The following is a 24729-nucleotide window of genomic DNA, read 5'->3' as shown; positions in this document are numbered from 1 at the left end:
GCATTTATGATGCAATAGCAACCTACAACCAAGGGAACAGTGTGAAGTGTGAAGTTCTGAAGGCATTAGGACTTACAGCTGGGGTGAACACTGTACGAGCACTAAGAAATATTGACAGAGAAAGGATAAGAGGAGCAGAAATAAGAGAAAGGCATATGAAATATGATGGAACAACAGGCCAGAAAAGAAGACAGAAGAAGAAGCTTTTGGAGGATGAAGAAGAAGACCCTGATAATCCATCCTATAGTGCAGGAATGTATTGAGAAACTTTGATAGCCATTTTCTGTATATTAGAATTTTTCAAATATAAGGATCATTTTCTCAAAATGCACTAGCTAGAGAGATGAAATTTTTATACAGCTCTCCTAGTGGTCAAACGTACATTGTGACACAGCCATTTGGCAATATGTTCAAGAATTTCATTTCAGTTTAATTAGAAATCAATTATTTGTAAAAGAAATTGGGTCATTAATACTAAACCACTCTATATGCAAAAAAATTCAAATTTTTCTATTTAGCAGTTTATTCATAAATGTTCCTCAAACTTAGCGATTTTAACATGGGCAGCATAGACACCTCCGGCTCCCCTTAATGATCCTTACCAATCGAAGGGATGGCACAGGAAAACTGCTACATTTTTGGAGCTTTATACGTTTCATGCACAAAGCATCCGTCCTGATACCATCCACTCTGATTAGGGACTTTCGCTATGGGCGCAATCCAGCCACAGCTGGGGCCATTTAGGACGGTCGCCATTGCTGGGACCTACGATGCTCCAGAATGACAATCAAGCCTTCCTAGGCATATGTGGAGAGGCAACAACTCAGGTATCAGAAAAGTGATAACTGTGTTATTAGGGGCTTAACCTGAGTGACATATAACAGCCCTACCACACAGACTGGCAATATGTGCTGGTAACCTACTGGGGCACAGGGAGATTACAGAACAGGAGGAAGGGAGAAGGAAGGGGGCAGAGGGATCCACGCCGTAGGGGCTAGGGAGGGAGTTCTTTCACTATGGATAGAAAATTTATACGTAGAGGTCAGACCCCAAAGGCAGGTCAGAAGCACCGGGTATGAAGACGAAGCTGAAAAGCCAAGGGGAAGAAAACCGCATGGAATGCAGGGAACCAGGTCAACGGTAGTACAAACACGTATAGCGAGCAAGGAGTGCACAGAGGGGGAGAATCAAGGACAGTGAAAGAGGGGCCCAAAGATGGAAATGCAGCCTAGGAAGGAGGTATGGGCTGCAACAGCTTGGGGCCCTGTGTGCGCCACACACCAATTCAGGAAAGAACAGTGAGCCCCCTGGGGGTGGGAGATGGTAAGGAAGCACAACTTTCGTGCTCCATGGCAATGCCACAAACCCAAATCTCAAGAAGGTGCACTCCATCACGCTGAAGAGACTGTGGAAGAGTACTCGAAATATTGCCTCTGCAATGAGTGTCAGTGACACCCTTGTTTCCACATCGAGTTTTGACCACAGATGAATTTAAGTTCACTAGGGACTATGTTCTGAATTCACGAAATAGTCATGTCTGGATAGACGAAAATCCTTCAGAGGTTTCATCATCAGTTTGATATTAACGTATAGACGGGTATTCTGGATGCCCATGTCATTGCGACACTTTTCCTTCCACTTAGCCTAACTGATCCTGCATACTTGATCTTCCTACAAAATGTATTGGTCCCGTTCTTGGAAGCTGTGCCACCGCAGATTTGTCAGGAAATGTGACTTCAGCAGACAGAATGCTTACGTACGTGTCACGTGTCAGAGTCGTATCCAGATGTATCAGGGGACCCATATAACTCCAACTGCCCACGCCCCACACCATTACGTAGCCTCCACCAGCTTGAACAGTCTCCATGCTGACATGCAGGGTCCATGGATTCATGAGGTTGTGCCGAGAGCCGTACACTTCCATTCGCTCGATACAATTTGAAACGAGACTCGTTCGACCAGGCAACACGTTTCCTGTCATCAACAGTCCAATGTCGGTGCTGGTGGGCCCAGGCGATGCGTAAAGCTTTGTGTCGTGCAGTCATCAACGGTACACAAGTAGGCCTTCGTTTCCGAAACCCCATATCTATAATGTTTCGTTGAATGGTTCGCACGCTGACACTTTTTGCTGGCCCATCATTGAAATCTGCAATAATTATCGGAAGGGTTGCAGTTCTGTCACATTCTCGTCAGTTGTCACTGGTCTCGTCCATGCTGGATCTTTCTGTGGCTGCAGCGATGTCGGAAATTTGGTGTTGTACCGTGAAATGGTCATACAGTTAATTCTCCACTTCATCTCTACCTCGGAGATGCTACGTCCCATGGCTCGTGCGCCGACTATAACACCACGTTCAGACTCACATAAATCTTGAAACCTGCAACGTAGGTACTGTGTTCCCGCCACTTGAAATTTTTATAACGTGTGGTTATATAAACTTTCCCTATTTAACACGCCAAACACGGAAACTAATTATCGCACGAGTACAAAACTTGATAGCATTAGCGTCCAGAGTATGGAGCGCATAATTTCCATGCGTCACAGCGCCACTATCCTGTTCTAATTATGGCCATCAAGTGCCGTGATCAGTCATCGTAATTCATAGTCTCACACACCTGACCAGTTGAAGTGCACTTGACGACGTTTCAACATGAGATTGGACAATAGAAGCGGGGCATTATTTGTCAAGCTCTATTACCAAAACAACAGTAATGCTGCAGCTGCACTTCCAGAAAATTGTCGGCTGAAAGCATTACGGAAGGGTCCTCTTTCTCCACCTGTTGGACGGAGCATGACGAAGAAGTTCGAATCAACTGGAGAATCGGGCATCGCTCCCGAAAGAGGTCAATCAGCGCTTGCACGAAAGGTGGTTGATGAAATCGGTGTTGCTATGGCAGACAGCGCTGCGCGCAATTCCCGATCGATAGGCAGTTCGCGTGCTGTGTCATGACAGTTGATCATTCCGCGGTTCTCTGTACGGATTGTGCTTCGACACATTCTGAAATGGTATCCTTACAAGACCCATATCTTATTCACAAAGACGTGTTGACTTTGCTCTCCACATTCTCCCAAGGGCTGAAGTTGGTAAGGGCCAGTTCTGGACCATCCTATGGACAGGTGAAGCTCATGTTTCTCTGACTTTGTATGGTGAACGCGTTATGGTATGGAGTGGCTTCACGGCTACGTTCACCATTGGCCGATTCTTTTTTTTAACAGGTTGGTGGTCAAGGACCAAAGAGTTGCAGCTTGACTGGCCAGCGTTACTGAGATTTGCTTTGCCAGCATGTCATATCCACCCTACGGGAGAGAGACGCATTGAACTCAACAGTTTCCACTCAAGATGGGGACCCACCGCACATTTGTGAAGTTCACCTGCCTCTCCGAAACACACTTGGAAACGATCGAATAATTAGCCGATCGTTTAGAAACGCTTGGCCGGCAGTATCACATGATCCTACACCCTGTGATATCTGGTTGTGCGGCTAACTTAAGGACAGGGCTTATCAGGGAACATTCACACACACGTGCTGATCTGAAGAGCAGCGCATCAAGACAGGTGGCCAGCATACCTTCGGACATGCTTTGCTCTGCAGTGCAGAATGCAATCCTGTGCTTTCAGACTCTCCTGGACAATGACGGTCGGCGTATTGAGCTCCTTTTCTAGCAGTAATGTTACCGGTATGTAATGGTATGATGTACGGTAGCAGCACATTAAAAGTGTTTCAGTTGAACTGATTCTGCATTATCTCTCTTCCCCATGTCCTTGAAATTAATGCAACCAAGTTTGGTCCTCATACGGTAATTAGTTTCCGTATTACAACGTGTTAAATAGGAAAGGTTTAATTAAAACCACTCAGTATATGTGGAATTGTCCACAGGAGAATAGATATATAGGGTAGCACAAAATGGTCTGTAGTGGCCTAAGTAAAAAAAAAAAATACTAACTCAGCGAAAATAATGTCGTCGTTGTAAAATTTAATGCCTTAAACTTGAAAATCAGTTAGCAACACTTTGCTCTTTTAAAAAAAAAAAAAAAAAAAAAAAAATTTCCCATTGAAACGAAGTATTACTTCCTTTCACATATTTTCCCTGGTAAAACGCTAATATAAGACCGAAAGCTACTATACGACATTAACATATTCTATTTAAATACATATAGGTTATAAAATGTTACGTATACAAAACTTAGATTGTTTGGACGAGAAAATATTAAAAACTTTTTGAGATGATAAAAGAGCCACAGGTGCAAATTTTATGGAGGTTTCGACATTAGTGATGTTCAGAGACTGTGTTCAAACCGTCGTGAGATGAATACTTGTTTCGAGTTCTTGCTCGAATTGTCGTCATACACAAATGGTATCGCAGTGTTCCACATACTCACTACGGGAGACCATGACGTTGGGATCAAGGATTTACTTCAAACTTTGTACGTCTTCATTAGGCCATTAAAACAACATAATGTGCAAGTGCACTACCGTTGTAATTCCGAGAAAAGCGAAAGAGATGTTTTACGCGTCTGTTATGTGCCTTACGTACCTGTGCAGAACGTTATAGTTCATGGTAGTCGGGCGATTAGCGTTCTAAATTTGTCAGACGGACGTGTATAGAACGGTGGTTCGAACCCCACTCGAACTTAACCATTAATCTATTTTTTTCATTACCGGTCATATTACTTAATTTATGTAACAGTTGAGAGGTAATATAATGATGTGTGTATTTGTATGTTCTTTGATCAAGTTTCATTTCACGTTTTCCATGTCTGTATGACAAATACCATCTTGCAATGTGTGATGTCGAGAGCTCATTCGACGAGTAGCTGTACATTATTTTTGTGGTCAGACAGATTGTGACTTACTAATCACTGACTGTGAATAACTTTATTCGCAGAATTATTTATGGAGGTCTGATTTGGGTTTTTCGAGCTTGTTCCTCGTCCTTGAAATTTATTACAACTTCATGAAAACGCACGAGGTTTTCGGTCATTATATTACCTCTCAACTGTCATATTAATTGAATAATGCAACCAGAGATGAAAAACTATAGTTTAAGAAGCAGAAGCTTACAAGACTGCAGCCATGGCCTCGCTAAATACCTTCTTGGTAGGCAAGAACGCTAATCGCTTCACCACAGTGACCTCCTACGGACGATCAGATGGTTCAAATGGCTCTGAGCACTATGGGACTCAACATCTGAGGTCATCAGTACCCTAGAACTTAGAACTATTAAACCTAACTAACCTAAGAACATCACACACATCCAATCCTGTGGCTGGATTCGAACCTGCGACCGTTGTAGTCGCGCGATGCCAGACTGAAGCGCCTAGAACCGCTCGGTGACAACGGCCGGCCTACAGACGATCCCATCAGTTCCATAATAGACGCGTAAACCCTCTATTGTGATTTTCTAGAAATTTGCAGAGTACTGCACTTTACTACTTGCACATTATGTTGTTATAATGGTCTACCAATGGTCTACAAAGTTTTGAAGTAAATCCGTAAACCCAGAGTCGTGGCCTCCGCTTGTCAAATGTTTTACGAATGAAGTTGCAGCTTCTCTCAAACGGGCTACCAACTCTTCTGGCATATCTGCCAGCGCCTCGTACCCCAAACTATTCATCCGCCATCAGGAAAAGAAATCCGTATTAGTGAGAGAACGTGGTGGACCACCACTCTCAATCCAACGATCAGGAGGAACATTGCCCAAATGTTCTCTGATGTGTAGAGCGAACAGTTGTGGGGATCGTCGTGAGACACAGTCGCATCAACTATCAAGAATATGAAGACATATGTGCAAACTTACATGTAAACACAAAATAAAATATGCAAATATGCAATAAAAATATAATTATTTATCCAAGAACGTGGACGCTGCTAGCAGAAATGAAAAGTCACGTTTGCTACCGGTAAGACGTGGCTGTGCTGCAAACCAGGTATCAGTGTCAGCAAGCTGCGTACAAAGCAGTCAAAACAAATGTGATCTTTGGACCAATGGAGATAATGGAGATACAGTGTGGGATCCTTCAACGACTCTAGCAGCGAAACGGTGCACCCGTCACACTTCTGTCACATGAAAAAGTAGTTTTTTAATCTCCTCTAAACACTCTAGATTTCTGTACACGTAGGATTTTTAAACCAGTATATATAATACTTATATAGAGACAGTCTTATTACTTGAATCATAAAAGCAGCCGTACCTTATGCTGAAAATGATCTTTAAGAGTATAAGCTGAAATACAGTGATTCAGTTGGTAACAGGTTATACAGGATGGTGGATCCTCACGACATACAGCATTCCGAGAGAGACGCCTTATGTTCGGGACAGTCATGAATGTAAATACCATTGCTGCTCATATCATTCACACCAATTTAAGTTGTACTACTCGATCTGGATCTAGTAAACATCTCGGAAATCGCGACATATTCCCGAAGACACTCCAGATATGTGTAACAAAGAAGTTTGTAAATATCAATGTTGCATGATAATCCACCAGCAATTTAAGCTGTGCTATTATGTCGAAACAAATGACTACCTCAGAAGCAGCTATATATTCCAAGTATTTCTAGTATAACTTAACGTCATACTTCACTTAATGAAGTTTCACTGCAAATCGTAGTTACTGAAATTTTTTAGAAAGTAGTATTCCAACAAATCACATCTACGTCATACAAATTCTGCAAAAAGCGCCGCATCCGTCATTATTCGATACTAATTTAGTAATTATCTGCAAGACGCTCTACCAAAGCGTTTGATTACTGCTGCCAAATTTCCTTCCCTTAGATCTAATATTGGATTTTACTCATTTTTCCCTATAATTAACTAAACCATTATATTCAACAAATTTTGACTGAAAACACTGTAACAAAGAAAAGATGGCGTTTGTTACTTAATCTGCCTGATTGATATATTGTTTTCAATATAATGATGTCATGCAGTGTCTGTACCATCTATGGTTTAATATAGCCTTTCTCAATTACAAGTACAATGTGTAGTTAATACTTATCTATTCAATGGTTTTGCATGAGCTCACCGCGAGGTAATTAAGCTGACTATTACATTTTATGAAATATCAGCATACCGGCAGTTCAAATATCAACACTGCATGTTTCCACCGTCAGGAGCTGGGGACTGTGGAGGTCACTGTAGATATGAGACATCACTTACATGTCATGAGGGAAAATAACTAGCTTACTTTATCCATTGGAGAATCATTTTGGCAGTAGCCCTGACTGAACGTTGTCTCCCACATTATGTTCACATTCAGTTGCGATACATCATTTTAATACTGCTGCACAGGAACAACAGTTATAGGACGCTGGATTTGGAACATTGAGAAGAAATCAGCAGAAATGGACGAGAAGATTATTTTTTTATCTATTATAACTATATACCTGGAGACTTATGGTAACGAGATACCCAAGCACCACCAGGACCCAGACGAAATTCTTCTCCACTGCTAGCGCCATAATTTATTCTGAAATGAAAAGAGATAAATGTAAATAATACATCTCTATACATAAAACAATGGTCATAGAAACATCATTTGCACTTCCACTCAGAAACAACGATCGCCATAAGAAGAGCTGCACCCACAAGAACAATGAAGAGGGCGATCACTCGTGGTAGGCAAGTAGATTGTACCACACGTACGAAATGATTACACTTTCAACGTGGACCAACATGTAGTGCTCTACATGGGCAAGAAACTTACTTGTTAGCACGTCAGGCCCCCTTATTGTGAATACAAGGATCATGGAGTGCGGCGTGGAGATTTACAAGTCTCAGACATTTTATTGTGATTATCCATCCCACGCCGCTAGTAACTGAACGTACACATCCTACAGATTGGTGGGTGGAGGTGGAGCCATGTTGCCACACTTTATGGCACCCCACACATTCTCAATCGGGAAGAGATCGGGCGATGTGGCTTACCGTGCCCGAGCAACTGAGCTACAGCCTGCAGGGCTTCATTGAGGTATCGTGCAGCTGCTACAGAGCCCATTAGGGACACTAATGGTGAATGAGCACTATAGGATAACGCCCCCCATATCATCACACCAGAATGGCGGAACGTGTGATGGGATATCACAAACCGGTTTTCATGGGGCACTCCACTGCACTTCCAGATACACATACGGTGGTTGTCGCCTCCAAGGTAGAAGTGCGCGACTCGTCATTGAAAAAAATCTTCTGCCAGTTCGCACTGCACCACGGCAGTGGTTGCTGACACCATTTGAGTGGGGCGCAACGCTGTGGGGGTGTGAATGGCTGGAGTCATAATGGTTGGCGTGGGCAGCGAACCCTGCGCTATGCAATGTACTACCACTTGCTAGGTTGTTGCACAGACGGCAGAACAGCCCCCTGAATGGCTCCTATCGTTCCCGACGGATCTGCTCGCGTTTGGCGAACAACCTTTCGGTGCTCCCTCTATGTGGTGCAAATTGGACGTCCACGTCCCATATGCCATGCATGTGTGCCTTCCTATATCAATTGCTGCCAGAAATCTGGAATGGAGGTTTCCGTACGACCGGTGTAGAACGCAGTATGAGGACAAGGCTACCCCGCCTCCCGCAATCCCAAGATACGGTCTCCATGGAACTCGTCCAGATGAGCAGCCTTTTGTGATTACGTAGGCTTTCCCGGCTTAATAAGTCTTCAAAATCTCTTCAGGTTTTCTGCCGGATCCTAAAATCAACTTGACTCGATATTTCGGCGATCCAACTGGTTTCCATCTTTAGGAAAATGCTGCTTCTGCTCATGGGTCCTGCTGAGAACTGACGCCAGGCTGCAAATCGGCGTCCTATATAGGCCACCGTTCAGTACACGGCGCATGCGCTACCCATCACGGTTGCTGCCCTCCAAGAAAGGGAGGTGGCGTCGCCCTTAGCGGAACACTGCTGGCAACGATACATCGCACTCAGGGCCGCACCGAAGAACGTTCAATTTTGATGCGAGATAATACAGGATTCCATGTCTGGCTAAGAGGAAACCCATTGTCTCTGTTGATTAAATTATCAGCCAACCTTATTTCAATCGCCTCTTTATAGACACTGTTCCAAAAACCGGAAATGTTGGCAACTACCACAGTTTCATGAAATTGCATACTGTGCCCCTCATTTAAGCAGTGTTCTGCTACTTCCGATTTTTCCGGCTGTTGTAGGCTCGTATGACGGCGATGTTCCACACACCTGTCATGCACTGTGCGAATCGAACGGCCAATGTAAGCTTTCCCACCTTGACACAGAATTTTGTACACACCGCGTTTCCTACGCACCAAATCATCTTTCACAGAGCCGAGCAGTGCCCTAATCTTAGAAGGTGGACGGAACACACTCTTCAGGTGTAAATTCCTTAAAATGCGACCTGTCTTAAACGATAAGCCTCCAGCATTGTTTTCCATTTTTCGCGCCTCATTACATTGCCGTTAAGTTGTTGTTTCACGCGAGTGAATAGATTCGAAAAGTATTCCTATCAACAGATTTATTCCTCCCTGCTGTCAACGCTATGATCTGCAATTTCATCATAATCGATAACGGCAGATCAGCACCGACAACCGTAAAGATGTTCATAGAGCATCCTAGGGCGCCGATCTAGAAGAGGAAGTCACCGCACCTCCACAGAGTTGCGAGGCGTCACCGTAACGCGGTTGTTTTCGTATACGGCCGTGGAACGAGAGTGAGATTCTGTTATTACTAGGTTAAGATCTGTTCCCGCCTCCAGTAGACAGTTGTGGTATCATCGGGCCGCCGCGGGACTATCAGCCTCCAATGAACCGTCTATTGGTGGTGTCAACGAACACGAGTTACAGCAACTACAGTAGACATTCTGAACAGTAATTCCACGCAGCTCAGGGTGTGAGGCTGCTTCACGTATCTGTACCTGAAGACACTGAACTGCATACATAAAACCACGTATGTTCGTTCAGGCACAACCGTGGAGAGCGAGACAGATAAGCGTATTTTTTGCTTCAAATAAATTGTTCTGTTATTGGACTGGTCATTTAACTTATTGTTCTCTTTGGCCAGCGGCATGTTGCACACGCCTGTCGGTGCCGGCAAGTTACCCCTTGCGCCGATGGAGACACGTGACAGCCACCAGATTAAATCAGTTGGTACAATAAGCTGCCACTAGAGGGACTGAAATTACAATGTATGTTCAAGTAGTATCGTTGTCAGTAAAAAGAGTAAGATAATGTGATGTATATGACATATATTGCTTCGCTAGACAAAAGCAACACTATCTGTTACACTGTAATTCATTTTGTGTAAAGAATGACTTGAAATTTTCTTTTATTTCTTATCTTACTTTTCCAAGAAATGGTTCATTTAAGGTAATGTTTCATGTAGCTGTATTGTCAAGAAATTTGTACACACATATAGCAAATTTTCTGATTTAGAAACCAACCCCTTAATTTTAATAGAGTGATTTTGTTACTATTACTGGGAAGTATCTTTTGATACAGGGGTTTTGTGAGATCGCTTGTAAATACATGCAAATGCAAGTTTAGTTGCATTTGCGACGCACAGGCATAGGGACTGCACAGAAATGAGTAATTGTCGTAATTCTAACACAATTTCATACTTACTTTTAACTAACTGTTATGCAACAGTTGGCTGCTATTTCAATAATGTTAGATCTATTTACATTTTATTGTAAAATAACTATGGAAATTCAATCAAGTCAAGAGCTCCACCGGGATATTCAGGTAGAAAAATAAATTATTTCGCTCTATATACTGCAACATGTAAGGAAAGATACGATTTATTACTAAATTATGTTTTTACAATTTTTCGGAAGTTAAAACATTAAACTTTGACTACAACACCAGTTACATCCATCTACATAGAAAATGAGAACTATGTATAATCAGTTATCTTATTTGAAAGTAATGTATTTTTTTAACATTTTTGTTATCAAGGACGTCTTTCAAACTTATACCACTGCACCCTACAGAGTTAACAATGTATAACTAATCTGATACTCAATGGCTCTCTTTTGTGGATTTCTCATTGCTCTATGAGATTCCGACCAATAATATTACATATTCTCTTTTCGGAATTCTCACTGTCTTCGAGATTTCAATAAACAATACTGCAACGATTTAGTTGTGTGAACGTGATAAATTGCAGTGCCCTTTATTTCCGAATTCCGTGGTTTTCAGCAACATTTAATGTGACACTCATTTAAGTTGTCCATGGTCTACATACATCAGCTGAGGTGATTGTTAGCAGAGTTTCTAACAGCTCATCGCCGATTTCCACCGATACCTTTGTCCACTCCAATCTCGTGCGCCTTCTATAACGATGCCGCCATAACTAAAAGTTAAGCCTTTGCTCGTTCTTTAATTCATAATGTCACACTATGACAGTTCGTAGCCCTTCAAATAAACTGTCTCTGCTTCCGTCAGAAAGTCTGTAAACGTTATGTGCTACAGATTATAAAGGAACAGGGCAATAACTTTTGCAGTATAGTAAATCTCTAACAAATCAGGTAAAACATCTTGATGAATGGTTTGAGATTATAAGTGCTGATTTAAGGTACTGTTTAACTCTAAAATATGTAATTCGACAAATGCAAGACAACACTTTAAACCCACTCGAAAGTCATTAGAGACAACGGCCATATAAAAGTCACTCATAAAAGTGAACAGATTTTTAGGGATGAATTTACATTGTAGAATGCCTACTTGAAAATACATTATTTGTCCCAGATGTCTTGCTAACGGAACTAGATCTAGGCAACGAAAGTCTATAAGAGAGAGACTGTACTGATAATCAGCTACGTGATCACTTTTGAGTCAATACATGAGATGTAAATGCATGAGACGGACCATATCTTGATAGGTTGCCTCAGTTGCCAAAATGAGGCATTTCATATGCACAGAAGCCCCGGATTTTAGACTCAGATCAGCGACACAGGTTGAGTAGAAAGAACGGGGAGATGTCGTCAGACGTTCCGTGTATGGGAATGAAGCATAACGTCCTAGACTGAAGTCAAGAATGTGTTGTCTCCTTACAACAGCACGAATTGCATCATCTTCCGCTCAACGAATGAAATTGTGACGAAACAAGGCGCCCGCAAGACGTACACAAAACCTGAATAGCCTGCTTTCAGGCTTTCAGTTGTCTTGCCAGACGTGGGAGACAAAAGGGCAGACTGCCAGCTGGTGTGACGCTACGCAGAAAAGGGCTTGGCGAGGTGAGTATAGTTCCTGAATGTCTAACGTTTATATGAAGAAAACTTGGAGGTACAGAACACCTCTTGCTCAGCGCTAAACAATCTGTAACCAGCACGCTGAATCATTTCCTTTCAGCAAATGTACGAGACCGCAAGACAGACGAATCCTGGACTTCAAAATTCATATGATGTTTAGAAACCTTCATAATGTTCCATAAACAAGTTGTAAATTTGCAGATTAGCAAATTACCTTAATAGACTGTCTTGGATGGGTAACTGCTGATAATAACAGTAATAATAACCGTCCATTTTCTTGAAATATACAAAAGTGAAAGAGTCTTTACTGCTAATACAAGTGTTTGTAACACATTCATATACGCAACCATGTCTCGTTTGTCTTTTATAGAGCCCATATCTTAGCGACTATCAGTGATCGAAACTAATCATCACATGCAATTTAAAAGTAACAGAAACGAAACCTCTATCACTTTCTGTAATGTGTAGTTATGGTTGTATAAGTTACACTATCTCGTCGAAAACGTCTGGAAACCTATTAGTGAACAATTAATATGGCGTGTGTCCACCCTTCTCCTCTATAACATTTTGAAATCTGCTGGTGTCTGAATGTCTGAATGTCTTTAGACGAATGGCAGTCCATTCTTCCTCGACATCCGAAACGCTTGGGCCTGAAATGAAGTCCAAGTTCTAACTCAGCCTGAAGGAGTTCCCACGGAGTTCAGTTCGGAACTCAGAGCAGGCAAGTTCACTTCAGGACTGTTACTGTCCACAAACAGTTAGCCGGCCGCGGTGGTCTCGCGGTTCTAGGCGCGCAGTCCGGAACCGTGCGACTGCTACGGTCGCAGGTTCGAATCCTGCCTCGGATATGGATGTGTGTGATGTCCTTAGGTTAGTTAGGTTTAAGTAGTTCTAAGTTCTAGGGGACTGATAACCACAGCACTTGAGTCCTATAGTGCTCAGAGCCAAACAGTTGCCTCAAAAATGCTGATTTATGACAGAGAGCGTTGTAATTTTGATATAAACAATCATGATCTCCGAATTGTTCCTCTGTTGTTTGCAGTACGTAATGCTGCAAAATTTATTCTCTTCCTTTCGCATTTAGCGTTTTCTTAAGCACAGTAAGGGGACTACACACGAACCACGGAAACTCTAATCCGGCCTGATGTGTACTTTACTGTTGGCACTACACACGGTGCCAGGTAACATTCTCCAGATATTCGCCAAATCAAAACGGGACCATCTGACTGTTACAGTGCAGAGCGTAATTCACCACTCCAAATCAGTCGTTCCTACATACCCTTTGTCCAGTGGTGTTGCTCTTTTCATCACCTCAAGTGTGACAAAGCACAGTGTACAGGACCACTGAACCAAATTCTTTTAAACTCAGTCATTCTATGCGCTGGTCTGCTGGTAGCACTTCGAAACTCAACAGTGATTCCTGCCGCTGATTTCATGCGATCATCCTTCGCTATGCTCGACGGTTCCTGGCGGTCGGTGCATCATATCACCCCGGTGCTGGTTTCTCTGTCGTTGCTCTTTCTCATTTCCCCCTCACAATCACATAAGCAACTGTCAACTTGGGCAGCCTTAGGAAAGTTGAAATGGCTTTGATAGATTGATTAACCAGGTGACACCCAGCGCCCTAGTCCACGTTCGAAGTCACTGGGCTCACGTGGCTAACGAGCGCTGCTGTTACTGACTCTCTACTGTCAACACAATAGTCCCAATCCTTCTACGGTGACGGATAGGCCTTTCATGACATATAGTGGACAACTGCGCATTACATAGGGGTTTGTGTATGTATAAAATATAGAGCGTCTTTAAAAAGTTGAGAGAGTGGACAGTTATATGAAGAGCAGTGTGTCTAAAAATTTTGTTAGTGAACACATTCGAATAGTGTCAAGTAACGTGTACTGCACTAAAATGTAGTTCTTTCCTCTTACTCAGCTAACCAAATGTAGTAAATGTGTGGACTTGTTTCTTAGTGAACTGGAGCAACGAGTAAACATACTAGATCTACAACTTTGCTTCCGCTTTTTTTATTGTGAAAAACTTACAAAAAACTATGATTCATAGTCTTGCCCATCGCTGGCCACTACATTCACCCATCTTTGGGATAGTATATGAATCCCGTGGCGGAAAAAATGGGCGTCTTTTGTGGGGATCCATGAATCGATTCAATTTTGCACTTCTTCGTATGATCGGAAGTGATGGTCAACCAGACTGTATATCACTGATCGAAAAAGGTGGTAGTCAGAGAGAGCAACGTATGGAGAATACGGCGGGAGGGATAAGGCTTCTCATTTCAACATTTCCATGTATATTTTGACAGGTTTTGCGACATGCAGTCGAGCTCTGACCTGCTGCAAAATTACCTTTACGTTTCTACCGCTATATTGCAGCCGTTTGTGTTTCAGTTCTGGACCCGAAAGCATCAATTGCTTTCGATAATCATGTCCTGTGACTGTTTTCGTCTGCTTCAGTGGTTAGGAAAACCTTCTGTCTTCCACCGCCATGCCGGTCTCCGACATCAAAATCAGCGTTCTTAAGGCATTGAAAACATTCTTTGCACGGTCTTTCACTAATAGTTTGCTCACCATTGTCTCACCCAGCATTTTATCAGCCACATCCGCAGATTTCTTCATGTTAAAGCAGAAAATTAAAACTTCCGGCAAATGGTGAGAAATGGGTACGTAATTTGACGTACTTAATCGAGAATAACTTTATGATGCAATCACAAATCGACTAATATTTTTATGGCATTATGTTTACAGATACCTCAGCTTATTGTGTTACACATATGACCAACCACCTGAACCCCAATTGCAGCTACTGCCGTTTACTGCAAAACGTTGGACCTAATCAAATTTTGTGAAAAATTGTGAATAAATTTGAAACTTAAGACTTATGTGATTCTGGTGTAAATGTATGAAAAGCACACCGTGAGCAAGGAAATGTGTTTACGATTGGATTAGTGGTCCAAGCGATTACCAGATACAACGAAAACTATTAAACACCCAGTACGTGGTTAACCGACAGAAAGTACGACGAAAGAGAAAGTACAGCAGATACAAACACAAATAGGATGAGTGACCTTGAGAATTGATATCGAAAATAACAGGAGTTGGAGAGATAGAGGTAACGCTACAGTTCACAAATGTCTGGGTAATTGGAACACCTGTTCCTGATCTGGACATAAATTGTATGATGGGCAGAAGTCAACACGGTGGGAAACTGGTGGAAAACACGTTCACAAATTGACCGAGCTGCGCTGTCTTCAGCTGAGTATCATCACAAGCCGCTACCAGGTCAATCCTGAGTGGGTAAGCAATTATCAAAGCTGCAGGGCACTATAATGTGAATCACATTTCCGTGTGCACTCAAAATCGTGTGGAACTAACATTAATAATAATAATAATAATAATAATAATAATAATAATAATAATAATAAACAAATAAAATACCACTGACAGTTTCAAGAAACTGAAATTCCCAACAAACATTAAGATCTATGGAGATTACTGTGAAAAGAACGGAAGTGTTCCATTTGCATTTTTTCTTTGCTTCGTTTTCGAAACAACTTGAACCATTGGCCCGGTCTTCAATTTTCACTGCATGAGGAGTGTAACACGCTTCCACTAGAAGTCTGTATCTGTCGTGATAGGAACTGTTGCTTCGGCATCCTGTTGGGAGACGTTTGTGTGCAGCAGTTGTGTGCGCCCCAGAGAGTGAGCGAGAAGACGTTGGGCGGCTGTCAGATAACGCTGCCCGCACAAGTGGCGACTTCAGGGCCGAACTTCGCTCCCCAGAGGAAGGCGCCAACAGCTGCAGAAATGGACACCGGCCATTCTACACGCCGGTCTCTGCACACCTCCAGCAGTTCCCTGACAACAATAGCTTCCAGCTTCCCAGCAGCTTTCTTGGACTTCACACCTCCCGCAGAAACCCCTGCGGTAACGGAAAAATTTTTAGCAATGGAAGAAGGCATGCTGGAAACATAGATGATGATACAACCATAACTCTTCGTTAATGCTCCTAACGCAAATGTAGTCCACAACAACAATTACGTGGTGTTTCTAATAATGAAACATGTGGGAGACTTACTTCTTCGTTGTTTGCTTGACGGAGCACTGTGACATAAGAGGAAGAGAATTTGCCGACACGATTATGAAGGAGGCAGAGCCTTAAAGGATGAACCAATACAACTAAATTTCGCACCTACTGCACTCCCGTTGTTGTGGCTGCAATTTAGACCTGGTGCGAATAGCAAGCTGCCTCTTTCATATCAATGTAAAGGACGGCACATATGTACGTAGTTCCGAAAACGTCATAGCGAGAGTGGTACGACTCCGGCATATACCAGTAGATGTTTCTCGTGACAGTTCTCAGCCGGCGCTTCAGTAATGGAATGTTTAGACGGCGCCAGCATTGATCTGAATGAGAGTGCTGGCTGCCTCCTCTACGCCCACAAGAAACAAGTCGTTAGACAGTGTCTAGCGTGGAGTGAACAATAGTTATTCACAAGTTTGAAGACTCTGTTAACATTTAATAACCTAATGATGTACAAGAACATATTGAATATTTTACCCACTGATTGTATAATGACAAATGTTGAAAATTGCAACGGTTTCTTGCGTTGCCATCCCCCGCAGCAAGCAGAGTAATACTTGTTTTGTAAATAAAACTGTTTTCCTTACTCCAACTCAATTTATTTTTCCCAGACGCATTTCGTCTTTTTCTAGATGTAAGGCATCTAGAGTGGGATCTATAACGATATCGTTGTGTCAGTTTCAGATTATCAAGCAGTTCACATAATATTTTTTACTAATTAAGTATTTTTAATCTAAAAAATGGCTCTGAGCACTAAGGGACTTAGCTTCAGAGGTCATCATTTCCCTAGAACTTAGAACTACTTAAAGCTAACTAACATAAGGAAATCACACACATCCATGCCAGAGGCAGGATTCGAACCTGCAACCGTAGAGGTCGCGCAGTTCCAGACTGTAGCGCCTAGAACCGCTCGGCCATCCGGGCCGGCTTTTAAACTAATTCAAATAGCTCAAGTGGCTCTGAGCGCTATGGGACTTAACATCTGCGGTCATCAGTCCCTAGTCTTAGAACTACTTATACCAAACTAACCTAAGGACATGACACACATCCATGCCCGAGGCAGGATTCGAACCTGTGACAGTAGCGGTCCTGCGGCTCCAGACTGTAGCGCCTAGAACCGCACGGCCACAACGGCCAGCTGCTAATAATTATCGGCTATAATTCGCTATACACCGAAAATAAAGTAATTCGTATTCATAAATTTTAACTTGAAATATAACATAGTGTGTATAAAATATATGAAAGTATTCAGAAACGTGGCTGAGTTAACACTGACCTGTTCCAAATTCGAAGAATAATACTGGAGTCGATAACTACTGTTGAGGAAAAGTAATGCTAGAGGAGCATGTCCCGTTACAACATGAAATGTGTCGTCAACGATCTGTGAGTGCATATATGAAAGTTAATCCCCCTAGAATCAAGGGCTTGTCACTTCAGCAAAACCAATAACTTAAAATATAAAACCATGTTCATATTGGCTCTTGATTCTAGGTATATTAACTTTCACATATGCACGTACAGACCGTTGACGACACATTTCATATGGAGGTAGTTTTACCGGTTGTTTGCTGGTGCGAAGTTTGTTTCTTGTCTTTCTCAAGAACTCGGGTTTAACTCCGTTGAAACCATGGTAAAGGTTAACTGAAAACCGCAGTTTATCGCAACCCGTTAGTTATCTATTTCACATGCTGTTAAAAGACACCATTAATGTAACTGAGAACGTATTGTATTGTGATTCTCTCTTGTATTTACTTATAATTGAATGCTGGAGGTGTGAATACTGAATGCCATGCTTATAGCACCCAACACTGTGTAAGGTGAGTAGTCCACACAAACTATGAAAAAACTGTGTGAGAGCGGTGAAGAAATTGCCAACTTGGTAATAATGGCGAGCAAGGAGATCTGTACTGTAAGTATTAAAAAAAAAAAAAAAAAAAAAAAAAAACGAAAGGTGTATTTAGCTTCCTGACCAAACATTCAAATAACAGATGATTGGCGCATACCGTTGGTATTTGATAGGCGAAGTATCTGTGTTGACAGTATTATAAAAAGCGGTAAATTTAAATTTTCTTTGGACTTCAGTGTAACTCATAACACCTTTACAGGCTGAATTCTGGAGCTGTTATTATGGCAATATACACGGCGTTCGGAAATTCCCGTTAAAAACTTGTAGAAGTTGTAGAGGGGAGTAACTGCTTAATGTTTTGTATAGGAACCCATGTCCAGAAACGTACCATTTACGTTCTACGACGCTTTCAATTCAGATGTTTAACTCATCTACTTCTGCTAGAGAAATTGAATTAGGCGTGACGCAGCAGTAATATTAGGTAACAATTCAAAAGGAGATATAACGAAATATCCATTTATCACAGTTAATGCTAAGTTTAATTTACGGGACTTCTGTAGAGATAGTGGAAAATGTGTTAGTACGAGTTCTGGCCGCTGCACGAGAAATTGAAGAGACATCATGTGAGATGGAGAGTGTCTACCAGAACACGCTCCGTAAGTATAATGTCTGTAACAACATTTGTGGCCGCCATATCGAACCTTTTTTCTAATACATTAGTATTGTTACGTACGTACATTAAGTTAGGTTCTGTTTTCGTTTTCAAATAACGTAAGTGTTAATACAAACAAATGTCCGTAAGTGATGAAGCAATGTTTCGTTGTGTTTCCTTTCAAATTTTTAGCCAATAATTGTAATACGTCACCGTCTACTTCAGTTCCTAAGGCAAAAGTGGGTGAGTTAAACATATGAATTGAAACTGTCCTAGAACTGAAAAGGTACGTTTCATGAAATGGATTCCTAATCAGTATATTATATACTCACTCCCTCTACAACTCGCAGAAGTCTCTAACGGTAATTTGTGAAAATCCTGTACACCAGGTTTTGCTGGATTACAGGCGCGCGTCTGTTTCATATGTCCCACGTACTACAGTTTTCATAAAGAAAGAGCGCGGGGGGGGGGGGGGGGGTTGTACGTGCTTTAAATGGTTCCTAAACGATGGTGACTTCGGTAACGAAACGATATTTCATGTCCTACACAAATGTACCATTATTTGTTAAACTGTATCGGGAGCAATACCTAGAACTGTAATTCGGCTTAAAGAAAGCAGTGTCAGCTGTAGAGTGGATGAAAATGTTGTCAGAAGTGACACGGACTGAAATGCGGCGTTTCCTAAGTAGGCAAACTGCTATGCGCGAATTTCACAAAACAAACTGTTCTCTGAAAGGTGTAAAGTAACATACATGTAGTGTACAAGGTGGATTAAAAAGAAAACAGGAATTTTCAGAGCTTGGAAAAGTTTTATTTATTCGTGTATACTGGTGTCATCACTCTCAAACTAGTGTCCATTGCACCAGCACCTTTCCAAATCTCTGAAACACTTCTGGAACTCTATCTCTGAGATAGGTTTCAACTCTCTCACTGAAGCTGTTTTAATCTCCTGTGTGCTTGCTAAACGAGGTGCCTTCAAAGGTTCTTTATTTTTGGGAACAGAAAGAAGTCACTAGCTGCCATATTTGGCAAAAGTGGAGGCTGGGGCAAAATTGTAGTATTGCTTCCGTAAAAAATAATTTTGGCGACAGAAGCAATGTAGTACAGTGTGAGCAGATGCATTGTCGTGGTGCCACAGATATAAAAAGTTTCGTCCCAAAGGCTTTTATTTTAGACGGAAACGGCCGTGAGCTTGTAAGTAGTAATCCCTATTGATCAATCTACCTTGTGGCAGGAACTCTTCGTGCATTATGTAGTAAAAATCGAACAACACCGTGAGCATAACATTCACATGTGACCACGCTTGTCGAATTTTTTTAGCTCTTGGAGATGCAAAATACCTCCAATGGAGCGAATGAGCCTTAGTTTTCACGTCATATCCGTAGATCCATGTTTCTTCATCGACTACGACACTTTTCTGCATAGTTCTGCGCCGCTGTTGATTTTATCTAGCGATTCCTGTACAACTTGCATTCACCGCTGATTTTGTTCAAAATGCAACATATTGAATATATTTTACTGCCACACTTTTCTCACCAAATACGTGAGTGAATTTCACGTATTGAGCCAACCAATATCACAAAAGTGTCAGCGACTTCTCCGACTACGATTTCAGGATCGTTAACAAACGTTTCCTCCACATTTTTCATGATTTCGTCGGTTGATAGTGTGCTGGGACATCCAAGTCGCTCAACAACTTCAGTGTATCTTCACGGCCAACTTCAAAACACTTACACCATTCGTAAACCCGTGTTTTAATCATAGCAGTCACCAAAAGCAATGTTTAAGATTTCTAAATCATTGCAGCAGTTTATTCCGTTCTCGTAACGAAATGTAATACAAATTTTACATTCCGTTTTACACAAAATAAAAAATCAACGACACTGACAAGTCACATTTAACCTTTTGGATAGCTGACAACATACTAAATACCCGAAATATATAACACTTACAGGTACTTTTCAAACGTATCTGCCGGCCGCGGTGGTCTCGCGGTTCTAGGCGCGCAGTCCGGAACCGGGAGACTGCTACGGTCGCAGGTTCGAATCCTGCCTCGGGCATGGATGTATGTGATGTCCTTAGGTTAGTTAGGTTTAAGTAGTTCTAAGTTCTAGGGGACTGATGACCACAGCAGTTGAGTCCCATAGTGCTCAGAGCCATTTGAACCAAACGTATCTACCGACACAACAACGAAAAATCGCACAGATCCGACTAATACAAGACGCAATATTAGGAAATTCCCGTAACTTTTACAACGCACCTTGTATTGTAGGGCTATTCTTTCTCTGTCCCTCACTCTCAGAACGAATCAAGCGCAGTGGCAGCCGCTGTGAAGCGAGCTTTCCTCGCTTTAGCGTCCTTGCACGTTCTGCTGCTCAGTACCTACCGTCACGAGAAAGGCGGGGATTGTGACAGCTGTTCGAAGTCTACAGCGATATCAGAAGCAAGTGCGATAAGGCTGCCATCCGTCACCGACTGCTAGTGCCTCTCGACCGCAGACTTCTGTGTACTGATGTTTCGGAGGAAATCACGCTCCTTTTTATTGGCGTTTAATTATCAAAGGTCTGAGAGCGTCACCTTTCCGATAACACAGGCGTTCTGAAAAATTCTGTAGACGATACTAAAGTCCAGACAAGTAGTATTTCCGTTATCTTTTCGACGTGTGAAAACAGAGCGAAAACGCGGCCCTGCCAGGCGGTTCCAGCCAGTAAACAGCTGCCCGTTGGTATGTTCACTGCACGTTCCGCTGGCCGTGATGGTGCCAGGGAGCCGGCACAGTTATTCAGTGTGCTCGTCGTCTTCCAGAATCATCCTTTTATAATAATATATGGCAATTAAACAGCAGTGAATTGTGACGCCGCCACATTTCTGTAACTTTTTGAGAATTTAGTGACGGAGAATGCCATCTGACGGTGTTCATCTCGAACGAAACCGGTTGAGGTGTAATAAACGCACGTGAAAGACACCTTTGTTGGGTTTATTAACACTTAGGAATTGAACATACTGAAATTTCTCGCGTGTAGTTCTTGGAACTTCAAATTATCTACACAGGTCCATGATGCAGGTAAGTTTATGTGAACATTGCAATGACTGGTGATAGCAATAATAACAATAATAACCTCAACACATGCCAGCGTTATATGTTACAAAACGGTGATCAAACTATAAGCTGTCTACGCGAACGAAACTTCAACTCTCAATAGAAAAGGCGATCTAAGAAACATTCTGATTATAGGTCGAAGGATTATAACGAAAAATTTTGTCAAAAAAATAGTGGTCGGATACAAACTGATATTCAGTAAAGTAACAGCACATGTTTTCCCGTTTTCAAAACGGAACGTCGAACACACGCACAAAATTGTGGGCCTGTGTCTCTGACGTCGATCAGAAGTAGAATATTCGAACTTGTTTTACCACGAGTGTTATGACATTTCCGGGGCACAAAAATTCAATCTATGGGAATCAGTATGGGTTCCGACACCAACGATCGTGCAAAACCAAGTTCGATCTGTCCGTCCATAGGGCCCAAGGGGTGGCGGATACCGGCGCACAGGCAAATGACGTGTTTCTTCACTACGGTAAGGAATTCGATACAGTTCCGCACTGCCGCCTAGTGAATAAAATAAGGGCATTCTAAATTTCAGACCAACTGTGTCACTGGAGTGAAGAATTTCTAGCAAACGGAACACGTAACGTCTTTTTCAGTGGGAATAAGTCTTCAAACTTAAAGGTGTCTTCGAACGTACTCCAAGGGAGTGTTATATGTCCATTACTTTTTACTATAGTGTATGTAAATGGCATAGCAGACAGCTTCGGATGTTGCCGTTGAACACAAAGAAGTCGCTACCCGAGAAGATTGTAGCGAAATGCATGAAGACCCGCAGAGGATCTTCTTTTGGTGGGAGGAGGTGTAAATTGTTCCTCAACATCAACAAATGTATCGTACTGCGTGTACATAAACAGACCCATTATTGTATGAGTACACTACTGCAGAACAATCACTGGAAGGAGTTACTTGCATAAAATATCTATGATTATGTGTACGGGCGGATTTCAAGAGGAAAGACCACATAAAACTAATTGCAGGAAAGGCAGATGGCAAAATGGGATTCATTGGAAGATTGGTCATGAAATTTTGTGCATTAACAAAGAAGGCACGTTACAAAACCATAGTTTGACCAACAATTGAATACTGCTTGTCAGTGTGGCATCCTTACCAGATAGCATTTATAGAAGAAATAGGGAAGATCCAAAGAAGAGCATGGTGTTTTGTTACAGGTTCGTCTAATAAGGACAAAAGGGCCACGGAGATAGTTAGCAAACTCTAGTGTCAAATGCTGCAGGGCAAGCGTTCTGCATCGCGGTGCGATTCGCTGTTAATGTTCCCAGAGGCTGCTTTCCTAGAGGAGTCAAAAAACACCAGCATATTGTTTCATCCCAAGGACATCTCACAAAAAGAGCTTGGCGATAAAGTTGAGAGACTCAATTTCACACGGAGGCTCGCTGCCAAATTTCCTACCGCGAACTATTCGTAACTGGAAAAGGAAAGAGGATAAACGACACTGACATACTAAGTACCTTCCTCCACACACATCAAGGTGGCTTGCGAACTATAGATGTTGAAGTAGATGTAGAGAAAAACCTGGTAGCAGATATCGGAAAACGAAATTTGTAATTTTACGGGCATGTTAGAAGACTCCCAACAATGAGGCTTACACACAAGATTATGCCACACATCGTAAAATTGTCCGCAGTTGGTGGCCTAGTGGATCCTGATGTTCAAGATTCAGTTCCCGGCCGAATAGGGATTTCCTCCACCAGGGGACTGGAAATTTGTACTATCTCTATCATTTCATCTCATGAAAATTGCCGAAGTGGCGTCAAATAGAAAAATTTGCTCTAGACGGCAGAATTGCGCCAAACCATCCAAAAATTTAATAAGGGCGTCCAGAGCGCTCAGAAAAATTCAGTTCCATCAAAGCTACACTGTTGGGTAGATCAAAGAGAGAATGAGGCTCCAAAGAAGTCAGGACCCAAACAGATTGAAGAAGAATAACAGCCAACGGAGAGAGAACATGAGCCTCATCAAGTTTCAAAAACTAAGCTAGAAACATGGTCTTCAAGCAACTAACAATAATATTACTGTTATCACTAGCGATAAAAAGCATTCAAACAAAAGAATTTATAAGGTGGATAAGATTCAGCACATTACGAAATGGTATATAACAAATAACGAACAACCACGAACGCTCAAATTCATCTCCACTGCACAGTCATTGAACCAGATGCCCAGTATATTGCAATATTTCTCATACTTTCTAAATAGATTTTGTAGATCAAATGGTTGACACAGAACTTTGTTTAGAAGGATCTTAGGCATAATAGAAAAACAATGTAAATTCCAAAGGAAGCACAGCAATGACCTATACTTAAGTGTCGCATAAACAACAGATATTATCTGTAAATGGGAACAAAATCTTTCTGTGGTCACCTAGAATGAACGATACCGGAAATGTTTACCAATCGAAATTCTGTGTACATTTGAAAAAAATATCGGACCAGTCTAGTTTAGCGAAACTGAATGCAACTAGCAAGAATTCAGGGTCTAAGATGAAAACAGCTTGTAACGTAACTCATACATAAAATTAAGGTGATGGACAACAGAGATGCTATCCAAAACCAAAGTGAAATCCCGACAATATACGGGCTAAATAATGAAAGGTAGCTTACGAAGTATAAGAGAACGTTGGGATAATGTTGTACCTCAATGAACATCCAACTGAAAAAAATGTCGTTAACGGATGGCTGTAATACGCTGTAAAACAATCAAAAGCGACGCACCACGAAGGTACTCTCCGAACGGGACTAAAATCCGTAGATTTGATGTACGTTTACAGAGAAACAAATTATTTCAATTTCAGAAAAACAGGA

The 24729-nt window shown here is 41.9% G+C and overlaps 1 protein-coding gene across 4 annotated transcripts in view; it reads right to left on the bottom strand.

Annotated features, from left to right (window-relative positions):
* Positions 1-24729, bottom strand: part of LOC126272290 (uncharacterized) — a 369363-nt gene that overhangs the window by 158406 nt on the left and 186228 nt on the right. For 2 of the 4 annotated variants that reach the window (XM_049975054.1, XM_049975052.1), the window contains exon 2: positions 7387-7469. In XM_049975054.1, coding sequence (XP_049831011.1) covers positions 7387-7461 — 75 coding nt within the window. In that variant the 5' untranslated portion in view covers positions 7462-7469. Of the gene's footprint in view, positions 1-7386; positions 7470-21058; positions 21323-24729 lie in introns of those variants that run through there. The other 2 variants (XM_049975050.1, XM_049975051.1) reach the window with 2 other exon arrangements.

Source organism: Schistocerca gregaria, chromosome 5 (assembly GCF_023897955.1).
Source record: "Schistocerca gregaria isolate iqSchGreg1 chromosome 5, iqSchGreg1.2, whole genome shotgun sequence".
Lineage (NCBI taxonomy): Eukaryota > Metazoa > Arthropoda > Insecta > Orthoptera > Acrididae > Schistocerca > Schistocerca gregaria.
Note: the sequence above shows the minus strand (reverse complement) of the source record. Positions and strands in the feature narration are given on the sequence as shown.